The sequence below is a fragment of the Triplophysa rosa genome, linkage group LG1 (genome assembly GCF_024868665.1).
Source record: "Triplophysa rosa linkage group LG1, Trosa_1v2, whole genome shotgun sequence".
Lineage (NCBI taxonomy): Eukaryota > Metazoa > Chordata > Actinopteri > Cypriniformes > Nemacheilidae > Triplophysa > Triplophysa rosa.
Window position 1 is genome coordinate 25927378 of NC_079890.1, and position 17408 is coordinate 25944785.

Below are 17408 nucleotides of genomic sequence, written 5' to 3' on the forward strand. Positions count from 1 at the left end.
GAAATTATAAACAAATCTTTTCTTTATCATAAACCCTTTCGACGTGTCTGCAGCAGGCACGTATTTTGACATGATGCGTGATGCACATAGGTTCACATGAAGCGCTGAATACATATTTTGAATTCCTGCTTCCTCTGAAGAGGAGGCACCGATCGCCACTGGTATAGTCCTACCTCTTTTTTGTTGCTGACGTCATATGGTGAAGAGTTGTTGTTGAGAGGGGGAGAGGAGCTTAATGTTTTTGATTAAAGATTACAAGTGCAGATGAATTTTGAAAAAATAATGGAAAAATAAAAATGGAATTTCTAATGAGAAAAATAGTGGCCGTGGCTTTCGTCTTTCTCTGCAGTTTGATTGGATGTATAAAAACAGCTGTTGCATTTTGAAATGGAACTGGCAGCAGACTGACAGTTGAAGGGGAGGAGTTGCGATTATGGCATACAAAGGATTATGGGGAGTGTAGTCCATGATTTCAAAAGTCAGGTGAAAGGGAACCGGAATGGCCGGGAGAAGGTGCTGATGCGGGGGGCGTGGCAGACAGTGGTGGAGTTGTTACAATAATAACAAAACACAGACCGTTAAGTTAACCATCACAACATTTATAACCAAATAAAAATGTGAAACGAATTATGTATGTGTAAGATTAAAAAAAAAAAAAATGAAACCGGACGTGCTTTTTGAGCAGTGTTTACATTTTGCGAAGTGGTCTATAAGGATTATCAATGCTATTATTTAGATGCTTTTGTCCCTTCGTGAAGAATTTATATATTCCTTATGATATCATTATGTGGTCATTGGAAGGAGGGAACATCTATATACCTGTACAACGCACATTTATGAGTAGACCCAAGGTGTGAAGGCTTGGCTTATGAATATTAATTAGATTATGTGACTAGAGAGTGGAATATTATCTGTTAAAATCCAGAGCCATTGAGAGAGAGAGTCGTATCAACTCTGTAGATGGCAATGGAACAGTTTTATCACAGCAATGGCAGTTCATGGAGCCTCTAAATAGTTCCCAGAAATTAACTACGCATGGAGCTGTAGCAAAACTTTTGACCTATTTAAAGACGCAAGTCGTTTAATTAATAAAATGAGGGAAGAATAAAGAATTTAGAATGGAAAAACATGAACACACCACCTGAAGGCTTCACGTGACACGAAAAATTTGAACATCCGTTGTCACAACTCTCTTTCAATGGCTCTGGTAAAATCAGCACATGCTAATTAATATTCATGAGATTTGCCCTCCACACTTTCTAACCGACTAAGTTTTTTTAGTGTTGACTTGCATTGTTGATGTAATACACATCTGTCTAGTTAAGTTATGAATCAGCCCCATACTTATTTTTCTTCAGTACTAAAAGCCAGATGCGTAACAGATGTCTGATGTATTAACCGCGTGGCTGTCCATTTGTGTGCGTGTTAAATAGCAGAGAGGGAAGGTTTAGTCAGGGTCATGTTTGCGCTCAACTCTCCTGCCCTTCATGGCTTGTTTCACAGAGTGCCAATGTTATTTACATCTCTATGACAGTTCCATTAGGCTGGCAGAGCCCTCTGGTGCGGCTCGGTGAAGGGGCTTTTGAACAGGGTGAAATTACTTCTCCGTGGGAGCAAGAGCTACCTGAAAGAGCAGGGCCTCCTCCTATTAAATAGCAAATTATGATGGATATAGAATATTAGTGTTGCCCCCGAGGCCCATTAAGATTACTGAATGGTGTGTAATTCTGTTTGGGAGAGATATCCGAATCCTTAATTTAATTAGGCGGTCAGTCCACAGCCGCATACTTCTGGGAGTCAGATCATCTGAGAACATGATGGAACATTAACGTAAGGTCTCTTCGTTTTTTTTGTGAATTCTGCTTCCTCTGGTGCAAAATTTTAGTATATGAAGCCTACTGTATGTACAGTACATAGAGTATGTGCTACTTTCAATGGTTTTGTTGGTCACTTCTGCTTTCCACTTCTGGCGCTGCAAGCCCAATGTACTGTGTACCCTTTTACTGTCTTAGGACTGTAGTGTTCTGTATGGTATGTGAGCTCATAGTGTTTTGAGAGAGGAGGAGGTCTTACAGATGCTGAGGCACTGAAGCTGAACGGAGCTCTCCATCACTGCCTGGCTCCGTGCTCGCCTTCATTCATCTGTGTCAGAAACGAGCAAGAGCAGAATCGCTCTTCAGATCAGAGGAGACGAGCCTCCAGTCACATCATAATGTGCATTTATCACAACTGAAAAAGAAACATAGCTATAAAAAACATAAAGGCAGAGCGTGGAGAAATGTATGTCCGTGTTTGTTGTGTTGAGGTCTACATTTACAAACATAGTGGCAAAAAATGAAATGAGAAAAGAAAACACTGGATGCAACATATACTGTATATGACTATATATTTACGATAAAATGGAAAACGTGACCTTTGTTAATGCTTAATTTTGTGCCACTTTGTGATGCCAGTTATACCAGCAAACAGCTTATAAATCAAAGTAAATGTAAAAATATTTATATGATAGTTAGGTTTAGGGGTAGGGTGAGGGTTAGGGGATATAATATGAAGGCCCCATAAAACATGGAAACCCAATGTGTGTTTTTGTGCGCGTATTGGTACAAGACCATTATGTTGTCGAGTGACCGTTCCACCCAGGCATTTCCGCATGCCACGTTTGGGAATGTGCCAGTTTATTCTATACACACACATGGACATACAGTATGTGGACTGTAACATGGAGTTTCACAGCTATGCAGTTCTTTGAAATCTTCAGGACTTTGGAATGAGGAGCTATTGGCACAGTGCGTGTTGGTGCATGCCCATTGCCACAAAATGACGGCGTGTGTGTATGTCCTTGTCTCTCTGTGACGCTGAGAGGGAGGGGCTGTGACATGTGAGTCACGCCAGGGCTGCCATGGCCACAGATGGCTCCAGGGAACTTAGAGCTCAGGGTATGTATATCAGCTGCTCACCTGTGGCGCCCACGAAGTGCCACTTCCGCAGGGAGGGAGAGAACTTGATTGTTTTATTTATATATTTTATGATGTATTTTTATAGTGTTTTAGCTCTTGTGTGCCATCCTATTCTAAAATATTTTTTAAGGATGTTAAGGTATTTGGAATATACAAATTTAAAAATATGTCCACACTGTTTTTCCTGCCAGGCACCTGAGCTCTTTATTTTTTATTGCACTATAAATAAGGTTGTTTTAAAATGTACCTGGGAATGACAGAGAGTATATATGTTCCTGTGCTCTGCAGGTGTTTTCTGTGGCATACTCTCGGGAAACGGAAACTGTCTGCATTTGTTGAAGGTGGAAAAACAACTGTTGCTTGGAATTGTTCCTGGGAAAAACAACAGCCTGATTTGAAAAAAGTGTCAAAGCAAATACAGGCTGTTTATTAATTTAGGAAAGATGAGATAAGAGACCCAACCTGTGCTGGGATATTTGCATAGCCAAATTAATGAATTATTGTTGAGTTGTGTGTGTGGAGACGGAAGGGACCCCAGGGACGCTCCTTACCAGGGAAATATATTGGTGCAAAACAGTTCTCACCCTACTCTAAAGAGACCTAATAGCTTTAGGTAACACTCACACTGAGGCATATGGATAGCCTAGAGAATTTATCATTCTAAAAGGAGTTTTCATACCCTTTTCTGTGATTCTTAGAGAAATACTCTGCATTTAAAAATGTTTTTAACTTGATAGAAACATACACACGTAGAGGATATCCTCTTTTATCTTGATCAGATTCATTATTTATGTTATTTTTAATGTTATTTTTATTTATGTTATATTTAATAAGGGTAACAGCAGATGTCGTCTTATTCATATTGATTACACATGACAGCAGGTGTCAGAACTTTAAGTCTACAAAGCGTCTACAAAGCACAGGTCTGCATGAAAGTTAAAATTGAAACCCAAACCCTGTGACCTGACCTGACCACACCAAAGTGTGTTATTTAAAACTGAAATCATTTTATATTTCTATCAAAGCAATTAAAAGCTCTGTCTTAATGACGAACTGTGACAACTAAATAAAACCAATCAATGCGTTCAGTATTTATAATTATATTTTTAATAATGACAAACCCAAACCAGAGGTTTGAGCACATGCAGGGTTTGAAATGTACTTTTTCACTCACCAGCCCATTTGGCTGGTTATTTTAAAAGTTACCTGCCATTCAAAACGTCTAAAGCCATAAAATAAAATAAAAATTATGATATAATATAGCAAAATAAAATCAGCTTATATATAAACATTTAATTAAATTTATTATATTATAATATAATATAATATAATATAATATAAAACCAGCTCACTATATAAACATATTTCTTATAAAATGTGCATTTCATGTTTTACAGAAATTGCAGTTATTTGGTATCTCCTCTTTCTGACATGCTTGTCCTAAATCCTTTTGAGAAAATGCATTTCAGGTGGAGAAATACAATTTACAATACAATACTAAGCCCAGCTTGCCACATGACATTCTTGTACTTTTTTGGTTTCTGGAAGTTTGAGTCTTCGTTATTGCTTCAGGGCAAATGAACCAGCATGCTTTTATTTGTTTCGTAGTGACAGATATGTTCAAGTCAGATATGCACAGATGCTGCTCATTTAGGCTGTATTTAATGTATCACAACGACTCACAAGCTGAGTATTTGTGCAGCTTTGGCCTACACTAACAAAGTGATGTAACATATTTTATGAAACATAACTTGCCGAATGGGCTAGTGATTTAAAAGAGTTGATTTTTACCCACATTTGGCAGGTATTAATTTCAAACCCTGAGTATATGTAACGTTAAACAGTCATTGGTATACAGTAGATTAAAGTGAACTGAAGGGTTCTGCTGCACTGCAGGGGGACTTTCTGTTTGGCTTCATTCATTTACTGTACATATAATGTAATGCAGCTTAATGAAAAGACCATACAATACATTTGTATATAATCCAGTTCAAAAGAGCAGCGTCAGCAGAAGTGAATGCCTAATGTAGACACAGTGGCGCCCGTATCTGAGTGGAGTATTCTCAGGGAAGTGTGCCATAGCATTATGGGGTTATAAGCATTGAACCAAGCTGTCAATATTGGATACCTTGTGCCGGCAGTGCAGAACGGCTTCCCGTGGTTTCCACCTGTGGCAAAATGTGCTTGTTAACTGTGTTTGAATGTTATAGTTAATGTCTGTTTAACAACGAACAAAAATCATTTCTAAAATCGTCAATCTTAACTGGCTACTAAGGTTGTTACGGTACCATAAGCATACCTTACTATACCAGCTGAAGTATCACGATACCAATTGGTGTCGCGGTGCTGTGCCATGTTCATAATTGAAATCTACAAAATAAAAAAATCCTTAATACACAAAATGAAACATTTTGTATTTATTATAGTAAACTGTATTATACTGTAGCCTACACTACAATATTTTGTAGTACTATCTATAGTAATTGGATAAATAGACTCTATGCACGCAGGGTGATGATGTATGTCCATTAAAATCTCAGACAGCTAAGCTCGTAGCACTGAGGTAATTTGTCACCAAGTGATAAGGCTGTTTACTAAAAAACATTCAAATTTCAGCGAACTGACAGCACTGCAGCTCAGCATTGTTGAGTGCCTCTGTGATCAAGCCTCAAGTAAGTGCAAAAGTTTACTTAGTTTTTTAGCATATTTGTGGATGTAGCTTGAAACGGATAGCCTGAAGCCTTTCCCCTTTTTGGTTGTCAATGTATGCATCTTTAGTGAAAACGTCATTGTTCCCTATGGACGCTATGTGCGTAGGATGTGACTGAGCGGACTGAGACAAAACGCGGAAGCGATCGTACATAGTCTATTGTAGCAAATACTGTTGTATACTTTCATATTTACTATGTTAATATTTAAAAACACTAGTGTCTAGGAATATACTATGTTAATATTTAAAAACACTAGTGTCTAGGAATATACTATGTTAATATTTAAAAACACTTTTGTCTAGGAATTTTAGTAAAGTTTACTGTAGTAAATACTAAAGTACACTAGAACATTTTTCACATGGGAACTCATTCAAACGTGCTACAAATTTCATTTATACAGCAATGTTTGGCTTACTTCGGTTAATCATTCAACCAGTTCGTTCAAAACAACTGATTTATTTAAGAATGAAGCAATTGTCTCGATGAAGGACTCACTAAATCATTAATGGCCGTTTCTCAATATGCGTTCTTCAGCGGTCTTATGTCCTCATGTTCTTGCCAAAGTCCGGTTCCAGTACTCAAGAACAGAGAACGCATGAAAGTACCCGGATGTGTTCTCAATATCAAGGATGCATCAAATGCAGCCTTGCGCATGTACGTTATCCCGCTTGAAGTCCCAGAAGTCACTGCGGCACGTCCATCCAAGTTGTAATTGGAATTGAGAAACTGCTATTATCTTGTCCAAGTCGTTCAAAACACAGATTCATTTAGGAGAGAAACACAGCAAAAAGGCAGTATGCAACATTACTTACTGTACTACGATACTGCAGTTTAAAAAATAGAGTGGCATCGCAGGTATTTTGAAGCTTTATCATCGTGATGTGACCGTAGCACCAAACACCGTGCAACCTTACTGCCTACACTGTAAAAAATGTTACGCTGAAGTTAAAAATATAGTACATCATTTTTGCGAACAATTTTTTATGCCAGTTCTACATGAAATTTTAAGTAGCGTTACCTAAAATTCTTTAGTAGGCATTGCTTACATTTTTGAGTAACCCTATTCCCAGCAAGGGACTTTGCTTAATTGCTTTTGGTTGGTGTGACTCAATATTTTAAACTGTTTTTACTAACACATTTTTGTTATTTATACCAAAAAAGTCTAGTTTACCCTTATGATAAAAATAAAATGTAAGATCATTTGGATTAATAATTTTATTTTAACACCTAAAATACAGAAACAATGGACAGCTGTGAAATGTTAAAAGCTTTATTTTTTTCACTTAATGAATTTAAACACGAAACATCCAGCAGTTCAGAAATGTACATTTCATTGTACAACAAAAACAAATAAACATTACTAAACAACAGACATTCTGACAACATGATAACAACAGTAACCATCAACATGGTTTTTAATATTTGTGGTGTTGTATGCATGAGTGTGTATTTGCGTTTGATAGCAGTGTAGAGTTATGTTATTTATATAATGTTTGTGTGTGGTCTTGTAAGGCAAATGACATAACAGGAGAGACAATTTAAGGTAGAGTGGGGCCGATGCTGAAAAGCGGAAGCTCACTGATAGGATATGGGTGGGACATCTTCAGACACACGCTCTAAGTGCGGAACCAATAACGACAGACTGGGTCAGCTTTACCAATTAGAGCGTTTTGGAAGGAGGGACTTTATAGAAACCGGAAAAAATCCAATCGTGAAGAGGGACAGCGGTGAACAATAGACTTGAAATATAAAGCATTTTGAAACTAGAAACATGAACATCCATTGTTAAACACCCAAAAAACATAATAAAAGCTTTGAAAACAGCCAAAGAATGGCACCTTTAACTGAAGGATTTGTAGCCGATTGAATAATTGAAAACAAAACCTCAAGTTTGCAATGATGAGTTTAAATTCAATTAGAAAAATATGCAGCTTTCGCAGACTTACCTGCCATCTTGTGGATTCTGTATAAGTTCTTACCTAGTTCTGTATAAATTCCTCACTATGAAAGTCAGGTGTCCCAAGATTTTCTTTAATATTCATTCAGGAATTGGCTTTAATAAAATATAAAACAAAGATATTAAAGTCACATAATGGAACTTTACCAGAACGTCACAACATTGCCATAGAGTAATGTCACACTAACAAAGTTGATTGTACTTAAAGGCGGGGTAACCGATTTCCGAATTACACTTTAGACAACGGAGTCAGCCGAGTACCAAAACAACCTTGTAGCCAATCAGCAGTAAGGTGCACAGGACGGACATTAGCCGAGCCGAGCACTGACGAAAGTGAAAGATGGGCGTAGGGGTGTGTTTGTTTTGGTGATTTGAACATCAACAACGGCTAAGAGAAATCGGACACCCCGCCTTTAACACAGTATACTGTGTTTTTTTTATCTTACACTGCTCAGTATGCACATTATGCGTTTCTAACACACACAAACAATTATATAAGTACTACAATTAAATGAATCACTAGCGTTAACCGACACAATTCTCCTCTATCGTGTCTGCAAAGTGACTGTGTGCCGTTTTAATTAGGTTTCCAACCAACACAATGCATAGAGATTTTGAGCTGGCTGTTCCAGCCTCCACAGTCTGCTCTCTACCTTGCACTACAAGCTCACGGCAAACAGTCACACCCAGTCCACACCGCATGCGAGCGGCAAGATGCGACATGACAAAAGATAACAGAAACCATTAACAACAAGGCGTTTGCCACGTTGCGTTGCAACGCTCGCACGTGGTATAGACAGATGAAAGGTAGACAGATGAAACGATTTAAATAAAGCAATGCCGGCTTCGCACTCTTTTGAGCACACTTAACTCACTTCAAACATAGGGCCCTATTTTCACGATCTAAGCACATGGTTTAAAGCGCACGGCACAAGTGCACTCAGGGCATGTCCGAATCCACTTTTGCTAATTTAACGACGGGAAAAAGGTCGGCGCGCATGGTCTAAACGGGTTGTCCCAGTTCTCTTAATGAGTAATGGGTGTTTTTTTGGGTGTAACATGCAGTAAACCAATCAGAGTCTCATCTCTCATTCCCTTTAAGAGCCAGCTGCGCTCGCGCCATGGCGGATTCGGTACTTACACGGCGGAATTTGCAAGAGCAAAGACTGGACGCTTCTCTAGAGAGGAAACGCATCAGATCATCTATGACAAGCCGGATTTTTATCTTTATGTACATAATAATAATCTTTTACATTACAATCCATTTTTATATTTGGCATGTTTGTGTGCTACTGCGCATATCTCTGTGTAATAAGTAAAGTGAAAGCGCGTTGTATGTGGACCCGCCCAGAGGCGCATTTTCTTCTAATATATATATATATATATATATATATATATATATATGTCATGGTTCTGTCCCACCTTGTCTTGCTTTTCTTGACCTAGTGGCAGAACCATGATAGAACCTCTTGTTTTATGTGGAGAGTGACGTTTTGTCCCTGTTGGTCTTCCACTCTCCGGTGTGGCGTTTCTGTTCCCGCCCTTTCGTCTCGTTATTGCTTGTTAATTGGTTCATGTCCCGCACCTGTCCCCTTCTTGATTTAGTACCCTTTATATAGTCCTCTTGTTTCATTGTCCTGTGCTGGTTCATTGTACTGTCATGTTTGTGTATGTGGTGAGTTCCTGTCTTTGAGTTAGTTTAGTTTATTTTGTAGTTGTGATGTGTTTTAGTCTAGTCCTGTTAGTTTAGTTAGTCTTGTTCCTGTTTCTATGTTTGTTACTTTACCCCCCACGTGGGTCTTTGTTTTGTTGCTTTTTATTTATTAAAGTTTGTGTTAACCCCTTACCCGCTGTCTGCACCTGGGTCCTCTGTCTCCGTGTCTCTCACCACCCACCAGTCATGACATATATATATCAGCTCTTAAAAATAGCAATGCGCTAACAATGCGCCTGAGCACACCTCTTTTTTAGACCAACACGCCCATGGGCGTACAAATGAGCGCAAGTGCATTTGCTATTTAAACTTGAGGGTAGCATAAATTGGCAGAACACCGGACTGGAAAATGAGAACTGCGTCGGGCGGGAACTAGCAACACTTGCGCCGGGTGTACAATAGGGCCCATTGTTTGTTAATGTGGCGCATTGTGTCAAATTGAAACTAAAAAGCTCAAGGAGCTGGACGGCGAATATAACCCAGATAGCACAATCCATCTGGTTTACATCTATTTGACGTCTGCATTTACATCTGCAAGACATCTTAAATACATAGTTTGCTCATCTGCAATACGTCTCGGAGACGTCTGAACGTCTGTAATACGTCTGCTAAAGATCTGGAGATCTGCTGCATAAAAACATCTGCTAAACATCTTAGAAAGAGCTGTTGTACATCCATTCTAAATCATAAACATCTTACAGACATCCTCTAGATGTCTATATGATGTCTGACAGCAGACATCTCCGAGACGTATTGCAGATGAGCAAACGATGTATTGTAGATGTCTTGCAGATGTAAATGCAGACGTCAAATAGACGTAAACCAGATGTATGTGTGCTATCAGGGAACTATCAACATGTTTTCATGCCGTCATAAAAAACATAAATCTTATAAAAGAAACGTAAATAAAATGTATTCTCACAAAAGTTGAAGTTGACATTTGATGTAGGAGCTTATTTAAAACAACAAGAAACGTGCACCACCTCAATTACACCGTGTCTACACAGAATGCGACGCGACGAGACTATAGAACGCGTTAGATCCCATTATAATTTTTAATTTTGTCCACACCGGACGTGCCGCGCTGCGTCCGGTGTAGACACGGTGTTAAACTTATTTCTAATTAAAACACTAAGAAACATGTATCTTCACACTATTGATATGATTGATTTTATAAAACATTTTAGTATAAAACAAGTTTATCGTCTTAGATGATTTTCATAAAATGACCGCCAGCGCTCTTGAAAGCCAGTCAAGTTCTGCATCACGTGATCTAACCAAATCTTTAAAAAATTTGTCAAATTGACTAATAACCAGGTTTGTGCAACTTTACTAAAAATTACTTGCTGTGTTTACTCATTATTTTAAGCAAACCGCAATTTCAATATATATTGTAACATTTAGCAAGAAATTAAGTCATGTGCAAAACTAAAATCAGCCTATTGACCATATTTACTATGACCATGAATCATTTTTTTACAGTATACAGTACTTTAGGGCTCTATCCTCAACCAACTAGAGATGAAGAGGCAAAAGTGAACAATGAACATTAAGCTCCTTGTATCTGTTTTTGAGAGTTCACAGCAAGAGGATTTTTTTCATGTTACTGCAACCTAAAAGAGCTTTACTGTGATGGGGTGTGATTACCATCATGATATGGAAGAGAAAGAGAAGCTTTTATTATGGTGTTGACTCAATCTTCTCTTAAAATGGGTCACAGCTACACCATTTCGCTGGTATCATCACCTCTTCCAGTTGAGCAGGTGGTGTGTTAATTAGCACTCATCACCTTACTGAAGCCAGACAGAGGAGAGATAGTGGATCTCTGGATCTACAGATTATCTTAGTATCTGTTATTAAACATGAATGATAATTATAGTTTAATACAATACTTCACAACACTTATACTAAGTATTAGTGGCAACTGTACTATTTTCATGACTTGCAGCAATAGTTCACCCAGAAATGAAAATTCTGCCATCATTTATTCACTCTCAGGTCATTTAAAACCTGTATGGCTTTCTTCAAAGTACCATAAGGGATTTATTCAGACCAAACATGTGTTCAAGGCAGAGATCTCAGTCCAACACAGTGCCTCTCCCCTATTCATCCCTCACATGTAACCCTAAGGGTGACAGACTAAACCGATTCTAGCATGCAGTTTCCGCTCTCACTTACAATCTGAAATTGTTAAGCATACCGCAGATCAAATTACCCTGCTGCTGTTCTATTGCGCTTTCTTACACCCCGTGCACACACAGAGATGATTTTCTCTTGGATACACATTTAAGGCAACTGATGTGCTCTGGTAGAGCTTGTTGGCCGTGTTGCAGGCCATCACATAGAGAAAGTAAAATTGACAGTTTGTTGGGTGGAAATGTAGTAAAAAGAACATGAAATATACCATCATTCTTTTGCATTTAGCTTTTATAACAGTATAATTTATAACATGCTTAAATGTGGTTAAATTTAATATAGTATTACTTAAAATGAACAAAAGTCATTCTCTTGACTGTAGATAAACTTTTCTTTCATCTGTTATACCTCAGCTGTCTTTAAAAGTTTTCCTGCCCTCTAGTGGCTAGAATAAGTTATATGTACAACTAGGGATGCACGATATGTTCGGCCATATCGGTATCAGCAGATTTCTAATGTTATCGGTATCGGCCGATAAGTTGTAATTCATTTTCTCTGATAAATTATTTCTGTCTTGAGACCTGTTAGACTTGTGGCTATTGAGAACACTTTTTTATGTTGCTCTGGAATAACATCTATAATTTGTTTATTAGATTAACATACCAGAAAAGTGAAATAATCGTAATAGTAGGCTTGGTACATGATTTTCGGAAAAATAGAGAACTAAATGTTACCTTGTTTTTTGTATTCAGTGTTTTAAAAAATAAAAGCAATTGTCCACTTATGGCCTTTTGTTTCAGGCTCAGAAAAAAAATAATAATATTGAGATACTGTATAGACGGTTTCATCTTAACAACATAAACAAACGTTACTGCGCATGCGCACTTTTGTGACCCCAACTGAACTTCCGGTAAACATTCACAAACAATAGCGTGCCTGTAGATTATTTCTGATAACAATCAAAAGAAACAGAGGTGAACCGTTAATTGGTTAAACTTGTCTCACCAATATTTTGAGTTTAGACTGCGATACCAAGCTCATCCGCTTGTACCATACGGTTTGTTTAAATGCGACCGAACTACAGGACCCATTCAACAAATTGTTTATTTAATAAAATCAACATACAACAAAATTCAACAAATCGTTTATTTAATACAATTATTATACAGTAAAATAATCATACAAATTAATATTAACATAAATTAAATAACATATAAACAGTTATGTGCCTCACCCCCACTTGCTCCCCGGGTGCTGCAGTGATATCTGCCCACTGCTCCGGGTGTACGTGTGTTCACTTCTCACTAGATGGGTTAAATGCAGAGGCCACATTTCGGGTATGGGTCACCATATCTGACAAATAGGTCAGTTTCACTTTTTCACTTTCACTTATATTATTAGACACTAGCCAAACACAAACCGGAAGTTAACTGGGGGTCCGGCGCGCACACGTCCAATGAAACGGCCAATATAGTGTTAAAAGAATGATCAGTTATCGTTATCGGCCAAAATTTACATATTGGTGCATCCCTATTTACAACATGTTCTTTAAATCGCCCTCAGGTTCATATAAAGCATCAGAATATGAAGAGTAGGGTACAAAATGGGCAAAACAATAAACTTTTACCATTATTTAACATAATGACTAAATTATTTGGCAAAAAAGGCAAACTACAGTGTATGAGGAAATATACGTTTTATTTAAATATACAAAAATTAAAAGCTCCAAGGAAAACGGCATACATTAAATAAAAAAATATTTTTGTTTGTTTATTTGCTTGACTCAGTAAAGTGAAGTTTTACGTTGGCCAGGACTGTATACTGTGCTCCATAGCAGTATATTTGACTCTAGCATATTATATTGATATCCAACCATGTGTTTCTTTTTATGTGTTAAATAAAATTCTGAATCACAGATTTTCACTGTGGTCTTGTATACTTTGGTCACTGTGTGTAATCATTCTCAGTGCATTGATACTTAGTTTTTTCCTTCAGTTACGATGAATGTGTGGGACCAGGGACCCAGCTGTATGTTCCTACGGATAATCCACCTCCTTACTCCGTCACAGACCCATGCCGGGGGGCGCCACACAACTACAGAGAGATGGAAGACCTGCCTGCTGGTGCTTGCTGGGTGTCAGCAAGCAGCTCTTCTCAATATCCAACCAGACTGCAGGACTTCAGGCATCAGCCAATCGCCTCCATCTCTTTGTCAGCCTTACCTTTAGAGGAGGCTCCTCCGTATGAGGCAGTAGTGAGTGAACAAAACCATCCCCTCCCTCTGATGCCCCTGGATCTACTCAAACACACCAGAGAGGGCAGCGGCCCTCAGGATAGCATTCCCCACCGGATCCTGTAATCCCTGCCTCTCCAGCACACTCATGTATCACCTGTACCAAACCAGCTTTGAGAGGGACTCCTTTGTTTGACTGGAGCCTCCTGCATCAAGGGAGACTCGGTGAACTCAGAACTGTAACAGACAGCTGCGGAACCCCACAGTTACCTCTTACATCAACCAACACGGCTTTCAGACACTGCATTTCCTGTTTCATCGAACACAAAGAGGACCGCCATGAGAGCAGGGCTATCAACCACTTTTTTGTGTATCACTTTACGCTTGCGTGTTGTGTCAGTAGCTATGTGTCTGCTGATGGACGTATACAGTAGATGGTTTCGGTAGATGGCTAATTTCATAAAATAAATCATAAAAATAGTACTCTGGTCAGTTCACGGCAACTTAACAAATATCGTATCAGTTCGTAATAGTGTAATCTACTTCATATAGAGTAATAAATTTGCTTTTGTGTGAAAGAGTAAGTGTGTGAGCAAGTGTGGAGAGGTTCACATATGTGTGTTTATTTCTGTTTGAATGTCAGTGTACTGAAAGAATTTCTTCAATTTGTTACAACCTTGATCTCCTTGGTTTAATATGATTGGTTTTAACTATTTACTTTTCTGTCAGGTTCACTACTGTCAAAAATGATTGAAAATTAGAGTTTAGATTGGTGGTGTGGTTCTTTTCTGGGCAAAACTCCCTGCCCATCCATGCGGCCAGCATGAATAAGAGCAGGGAGCGCAGCGATAACACCCATTAGGGTAAATAGAACAGAACATTAGTTCTTAATGACATTTAAGTGTAACACATAATGTAAAGTAATTGAGACTGTGAAAAGGAATAACAGTCGAATCCCATTAGAAAATGTGAAGTGGAGCTGGGGATGGAGGAGGGTAATTTGCTCCTGAGCAACGCGATAAGCTGCTGTTAGCTAAATGAAATTAAAATTTCTATAAAAAGCTGATGCGGGCTTGAATCACATGACCTGCCAGAACTAACGCTATACGCTTGATTTTGTAATCAGAAACTTTTTTTAAAGAATATACTTTGTACATTTCATAGATTAACTTGCATAGACGAGCAGTTACATGAATGTCATAAAATCAGAATGCTAATACACATTTTATTTCTTCTTATTTTCTAGTACATAGATCACTGTGATTTTTTTTGCCAAGACCACTGCTTTCTGGAAGTCTCCTGGCAATGCTACTTTTTAAATAATTATTAGGAGAACACCAGACGTGTGTGATAAGTTTGTTGTCCATGCATATGAAAATAAAAAACAATAGTTAGAAAGGGCTGTAGCAGACATTTTCCCGAAGGGTGTTACATTATTCTTTAAAGCTGCACTGACGCTGTGTACATTATAATAGAAGAGCTGAGACTAGTAACAGCTCAGTGGAAAAGTTACTGTAGCAGTGATGTCAATATAAGATGGTTCTTGCTAGACACTTTGTTCTTACAAAAAAAATTTTTTTTTCAAATTTGTTCCTAAAATGTTTGCCTGGTTTTGTCATCAAATCTGCTTCATTCATTGTTACACAAAAGGTTTCCCTGCACATGCATGTTTCTATTCAATGTTCCTATTAATTACAAAGACTGTTAGATTTCAGAACACTGTAGAAATGATAAAATAATATTTTTACCAACATTGTTTTCTCCTTGACCCTGAGGTTTGTAGGTTTTACCTTTTTAATATCACTTATAGAAGGTTTCAGCGGCAACAACATAAACAAATGTTATGTGGCCCAAACTTAACTTCCGGTAGACCTCCGCAAAGAATCTATAATTGCGGAGTTTAAAATTAATTTAATTTAATACAATTAATATTAATATAAATTAAATATAAATTGTTATAATATAACCAAACACAGACCGGAAGTTAACTTCGGGCCAGCGCGTGCATCCGATGAAACTGTCTATAAAAAGATATGTCAAAAGGAATATACATTTTTTAGAAGCATAAATTTAAAATGGCCCAGGAAATGACACTGCATGACATCTTTATCTCACCACTTTCCATTCCCGCACGAAAGTATATACAAATAGAAGAGTAACTGAGAGATATTTAAATGAAATTGGTGCATGAGTGCATATTTGTGTATAACTGAAATGAATAATAAATGTCCCAATATTTCTTTTTATTATTGTAGTTTGAATTAATCTCAACTTTAGACATCCGCATTATGGGATTTTTTTAACACTCGTCTTCTGAAAAACATTAATTTAATCAATAATGAGACCTCTGAGGTAGCATAAAAATTTTTTTTAGATCTTCGAAAAGCTAGCTTCTAGCTTCTCTTGTCTGTTAATATACCTCCTAAAGGCACACTGTAAACGTTTTTGCTGTAGTTATGCAGCTAGTTGCCAGTAACGTACTGTAGATTTATTTTTAAGTAATTTATTGGCAACAGTTTGTTCAAAGATAAATGAATATTAAACATTAACAAGTCTTTATCTTTACAGAAAAAAACGATAAAATAACAGCCTCATGCAAAGCATTCTGGGAACCAGAAATCCACATAAACCTTTTTCTGTTTTTTTTCTAATTTTGGTTCAAAGAATGCTTTGCATGAGGCTGATATTTTATAGTTTTTTTTTCTGTAAGGATAAAGACTTGTTAGTGTTTAATGATCATTTATCATTGAACAAACTGTTGCCAGTAAATTACATAAATGTAAATCTACAGTAAATTACTGGCAAACTGCTGCCAGTAATACTGTAATTTCTACAGATTTTTTTACAGTGAATTGTAATGGTGAATGCCTTAGAAGGAGTGGTCCAGAATTGAAATGCTTTAACATGACTAGAGGTGTATTATCTGTTGCCACTTCACTGTAATGCTGACATTGTGTCTGTAGCAATTCTGTGTGCACTATAATAAAATGCACACATACCAGTCACATTTAAAGAAATCTTGTCAAATTGTAAATCTAATGTTTTTATCATTGGCTTTATTAGGGGTTTGTGTTTCAGTGGCACCTAAGGAGCTGATGTTCAAGAAAACATGTGCAACACTATTTAGCCAGTTTTACGGTTTCATTAGACCACATTATGTGCAGCTTCATTCTTGCGTGTTATGTGGAAATAGTTTGTTTTACCCTAGCACCTTTGCATCAAGCCCATTATAAATGTTGACATACATGTAATAAATCTACATCTCAGATGTGTCGTTTCGTTGTCACTATATTGTGCTCAGCTGTCCAAAGTGATAATACTGTTTCATAAAGCTGCAGATGTTGATTTATGTTTTGTATTAGAGTCGTTATTCCCTTACCACTGTAACCAGAAAAAGTAAATAAAGATACAAGACTTCTTTCAAGAATCTCTTTTCTGAGCATTCGTCTGTTTTTATAATTGCTATTTAAGCTAAATTGACAATTACTCTCCTACATTGCAGTGTTTTGTAAATATAATTTTGTTATGTATAGTTGGTACGTTTTAATGTATGATGTGCAATTTAGTAACAGATGTGGGTTGTACACTAAAGGCTTTCAGATGGACCGGATATTTCTCAAACCACTTTACACATTGACTCCTGTCATTTATAATGCATGACAAGTGTCTCACTAGCACTGATGTGGATATCCATCTTTCT

At 37.5% G+C, this 17408-nt stretch overlaps 1 protein-coding gene across 2 annotated transcripts in view; it reads left to right on the forward strand.

The window, feature by feature from the left end:
* The window catches only part of bean1 (brain expressed, associated with NEDD4, 1), a 58349-nt gene extending 41215 nt beyond the window's left edge, over nucleotides 1-17134 (forward strand). For both annotated transcript variants that reach the window (XM_057346666.1, XM_057346754.1), the window contains one exon: nucleotides 13471-17134. In XM_057346666.1, coding sequence (XP_057202649.1) covers nucleotides 13471-13834 — 364 coding nt within the window. In that variant the 3' untranslated portion in view covers nucleotides 13835-17134. The remainder of the gene's footprint in view (nucleotides 1-13470) is intronic.
* Nucleotides 17135-17408: the final 274 nt, after the last annotated feature.